General features: G+C 41.4%; 1 protein-coding gene across 2 annotated transcripts in view; it reads right to left on the reverse strand.

The window, feature by feature from the left end:
* Window positions 1–4,737, reverse strand: part of PTPN1 (protein tyrosine phosphatase, non-receptor type 1) — a 69,212-nt gene that overhangs the window by 20,028 nt on the left and 44,447 nt on the right. For both annotated transcript variants that reach the window (XM_019510249.1, XM_019510250.1), the window contains exons 2-4: window positions 4,580–4,670; window positions 3,501–3,601; window positions 704–802 (exon numbers count right to left, since the gene is read on the reverse strand). In XM_019510249.1, the coding sequence (XP_019365794.1) occupies window positions 704–802; window positions 3,501–3,601; window positions 4,580–4,670 (291 nt within the window). The remainder of the gene's footprint in view (window positions 1–703; window positions 803–3,500; window positions 3,602–4,579; window positions 4,671–4,737) is intronic.

Below are 4,737 nucleotides of genomic sequence, written 5' to 3' on the forward strand. Positions count from 1 at the left end.
GGGGGGGGGGGGGGGGGGACCTGGTGCAGGAGGGAGCATCAAGGCAAGGTAAGCCTGCCCAGGAGCAGCAGGGGCACAACTCCATGGCCACTGTGCCTCACCTTGGTGGCCATGGAAGTGTAGTATTCCCACCTGCGCCAGGTCCTGCCTGCTGGGCTGTGAAGGCAGCTCCTGCCTAGACCTGGATGCAGATTTTGGGGGGAGGGGGGGCCGCACATGCCCTCCCATCACATTGCCCTGCCCCCCCTCTGCCCCATTGCCTGTGGGCTCCCCTCCCCCATAGACTTACCTGGAAGGAGCTGCTCTCCACTACTGCTTGGCTGCCACGTGCATGTGCACATGCAGATTCATATGGCTCCCCCTGCCTTTGATGGCCCTCCCCATTCCCCCCCACCCCCAAGCAGCTCATTGCAGGCTGGAAGTCTTGGTTAAAGGAGAGAATCCACACTTTTCTGCAGTGAATAGAAAGCCTGGATCTCTGGCCTCAGTCATTGTTCCTAAGAAACATCACATTTTTCCTCAAGTTTGGGTTTCAACAAGTCTTCCCAAGGGGGGGGGGGCAGGGCCCTCGGGCCCCCCACATACTCTGTCCCTATGATATGTACATTAAGCTCCTCCCATGACATCATACTTGTTTTTAAGTATGCATATACATGATCATCCCACACCTCTGCCTATACCCAAAAGAACCCTAAGTACTTACTGATCCCTTTTCCATCACTCTGTTCAGCATGACAACACCACGGCTTTTCTGTTCCCAAACCATCTCCCAAAAGTGACCACAAGTATTTGGCAGAGGACCCTGCAAGAAAGAAATCTTCAGATGTAAGCACCATTTTCTACAGAAAGAGTTCTGAGCACTGTGCCCCAGTAAAGATTACCTCATTGTATTGCCTAACACAATGACAACAAGCAACTTCTCATTTTAAGAATGTGAAATGCAACTGAATAGCTTGAAGTTCCATTTTCTCACCAGCTTCAACTGTGGTAAATCTGGTTCCCACATAAAACAGGAAGAGAGAAAAGTGGTTGCATTTGCAAGAAGAGAATTGGGAGAGAAAGAGTGCCGAGAGAACTTCTTCAGGAAAGATGGACTAAGATTAGTGGGGAAATAATCCTGCTCAAACACTTGCTTAAGCCCCATTGACCAGGCAAGTGTTTACAGAATTGGGCTGCGTAGGTGTGCATGTGAAGAACTTGCTAGTAACAGCTCTTGAAAGGTACTGCCTGAAGTCTAGTGTAAGAGTCTTTCAAAAGAATAGATTGATAGTTCTGGATTGCTGGACGGCTACACAAAAGTTACTTCCTGAATACTACTCTATGGACAGTCAAAAGGGAAGTCCCTCTTCTGTAGAGCCCAAAGCTTTCTACACAAACAGCATCTTTTCTTGTGGTTAATATTGCCCTCCATCCCAAAACTAATGGATCTATGTAGTATGGAAGACATGAAAACACTGCCATGCACAGACCCCAGATTTCCTTGATAACCTAGACTAGCAATCATGCAGCTCTGATTTGCAGCACACCTCACACAACTCAAAGAAATGAATGCGACTTGAGTCTTGGAAAGAATGACAGGGGTTGACAATGATATTTTGTCCATTTGACTGCATTATGGTTTAGACAACTATTCTACTAATGATTCTGTCTTATGATCTTCATAACCTTGAGTAACAAAATGGAATTGAGCAGTGTATTTTCTTTCCCTAGGGGCACATAGGGTACAGAAGATCCCAGTTAACTAGAAGTTCTCTAAAATTTCTTGGCCCGCTTCTTCCTTCCTGTTTCCAGAAAATAAACATTAATTTGTGGTGCAGAACTCTTGACTTGCTAAGACAGTAACACCCATTTCAGTTCATCTTTATTTAGTTAAAATAGGAGAAAAAAAAAATGTATATACACACACTCATTATCCTAAAGAAAATGAAACATAAGTTTAATTATATAAACAACATTAAAAGCAAACAATTTCTGGCACAATTACTAACTTAGATTAGCATGTTATGGTAAACAGACATATTTAAATTTGTTACATAATTAGCTATGGAAGTTGGAGAAAGAAAATCTAAATATTTGTGTTAAAGTTATTTATTTTTTAAACTTCCTCCCCTCCCGTTTTGAAGGTCTTAAATGAAATGTGTAAGAGAAGCAGCCCAGTCTGACCTCAAGGAAGTAAAAAGCAGGGAGGAATCTAAACTCCACATTGGAGAAGCAGCATGGGGAGCAAACTATAAAAAAAAAAACTTAAAATCTCAGTCAGCTGCTTCAGTATGGTAGAGCTCCTCACCATTTGAAAGCTTTAGGAAGCTTATTTCACCAGAGGTGTGCGCACTGCTTTTTGAGGATTGAGCATTTTGGAGTCCTTAAAACATGACTATATTTTATAACTATGGGTATACATCTGACAAAAAGAAAATCCTTCGTATATTTTTGTTTATACAATGTCGGTCCTATTTAACTTAATACAATCATACCCTGCTTAAGATCAGTTATGTTTACCCTTCCAAATAGATTTCCAAACCCTTGGTATTCAGACTTGCATTTCTTTTGGTGCATGTAAAGCTGTCTTTGTAAGTGGAATTCATCCCTATACGGGCAGCCAGCATTTCCACTAGGATTCGAGGAGGCTGCAAGGTGCACAGGCCTAAGGGCTAGTTCTCTGCACAGGGTGAATTTCATCCATCTGCATAATTCCATACGGTCCCAACATGCACAGCAGTATTTAGCAGACCAGCTGCTTCAACTAAATTGGGAACTCAGATGGTAAAACATGGATGCGGTCTTGAACAAACTACTATGTACTCCCTCAACTATAAGTTCTGGAGGGAGGACTGCAGATGGATTGCACTACTGGCAGGAAGTCCCTCAATCTACTGTTCATTAACCTGTAAACTATCGTGTCATTAGTGAAGCATGCATTTAAAGAGAGAATAAGAATCTAGTTGTGTATGTGCAATGTGGTTTCACATATTACAAAAACAAGATTATAATTAAAAAACAGAAGCCACTGCATGTACCCATTAATATTTCTTGTTAAAACTTAACTTGCATGCTCCTTTGCAGGGTACCTGAATATGCTAACTACATAACCTTAACGCCAGGCACTTTAGTTTAATAGAATAAAAGAAAGATTTGACTTCTTTTTAAAAATGTTTGCTTTAAAACATTTTAAAGCCAAAGTGATTTTCCCCACTATAGGCAGGGCCATCCTGGGGTGGGGATGAATTGGGGCAACTACCCCAGGCCCCACAGAGCTGGGCTAGCTTCACATCTGGCCACTCGCTTGCCCCTACCCCTGCCGCATCCAGGCCCCGCAAAAGGCCGATTTGCCCCAGGTCCTGCACCCTGCCACAGTAGCCTCTGACTAGAGGTGTACCTAATAAGATCCACGTACAATATAAGTGGGCCTCCCTAGAGCCAAAAAGTAACCTCTGGGGATGCTTGTTTGAGAAAGAACAAAGATTTTATTGGTTTTAAAGCCCCTTCCCCTCCTCAATTACCTGGGTAAGGATGTAGCTCCTTTGGGCCTCTTCCATTTTTATCAAACTGGCGTTGATATAATCATTGTCACCTTGGTGTAGTTTAATTCGACTGTGATCAACTGTAGTACAAGGAGAAAACACTAGTTAATGCCAGCCTAAATAAACACAAATTAGGATCTATTTCATCAAATAATAGGAACAAAATGTTAAGACTTTCTAAAGAGAAATGAAATAGTAATGGAGTATTGCTCTGAAAAGTTCTTTCACATACTCAATTTTTTCTTACCTCAACTGTACTCAACACCTACTGCAGAGATCAAAAGAAAAAGTACTACAACAGAGCTTGTGCTGCCCTTCAATACAAAAGTTTGCAATACTTAAGGAACCTTCATGGATAAGAATTTCCATATTTTTAAGGGGAAAAAAACCCAATTCCCTCTAAAGGGGAAACCAATCAACGTTACTAAGAAAAATAAAAGCTTAAAACTGATCACTAAGCAAAGCTGTGTGCAACAGTAGTTTCCAGTGAATGTTCAGGAAGGCTCAACTGCTTTAGTTGCTGATATAATGATATGCATTTTCCAGTATGTGGGAATATGGACCCATCATAAACACCATCACTTCAGAAACTGAGGCCTCCTTCAACTGAAAGGCCAACTACTTTGGTTGTATTTTCCCTCTGCACACAGAGAAACGTTCCATGTTAACTGGTAGCACATTATATAAAAATATATATACACACAGCAATGGAGAGGACACTTAAGCAGCAGCAGATCTGTACTATTCTCAGTCTTCTTTATTCCAAGGATTTGACAGTAAGACTACCAGCTTCCTGCAAAGGCTTCTACTCATGAATACTGTAATTATTCGGTATTGCTTCAATGTAATCGCATGACAGACCGCACGACAATACAGTATTAACACAGCTAATGTTATTAGAGATGTTATAATGACAAGATTTCAAACTCGGATATGCCTCCACTGTTAAAAAAAAGAAAAGAAAATGGGAACATCCATCTAAATGCCTTTTACGTAGAAAAGAAATTCTATAAGGTTAGCAGTCTGTTTTGAATAATTGAGAAGAAAGGATTACTTACAGGGGCTGACATCTCTGTACCTGTTTCGGGTTTTGTTTTTGGGATGTTTGGCCACTTTACATGGAAAGTCACTGGCTTCATGCCTGATATCCTGCAACAGAGGAAATCAAGTGTTTGAACATGACAGCAGTTTGCAAAAAAAAAAAAAAAAAAAAAAA

This window comes from Gavialis gangeticus, unplaced genomic scaffold (genome assembly GCF_001723915.1).
Source record: "Gavialis gangeticus isolate Ggan-Ray unplaced genomic scaffold, GavGan_comp1, whole genome shotgun sequence".
In the NCBI taxonomy this organism is placed as follows: Eukaryota; Metazoa; Chordata; order Crocodylia; family Gavialidae; genus Gavialis; species Gavialis gangeticus.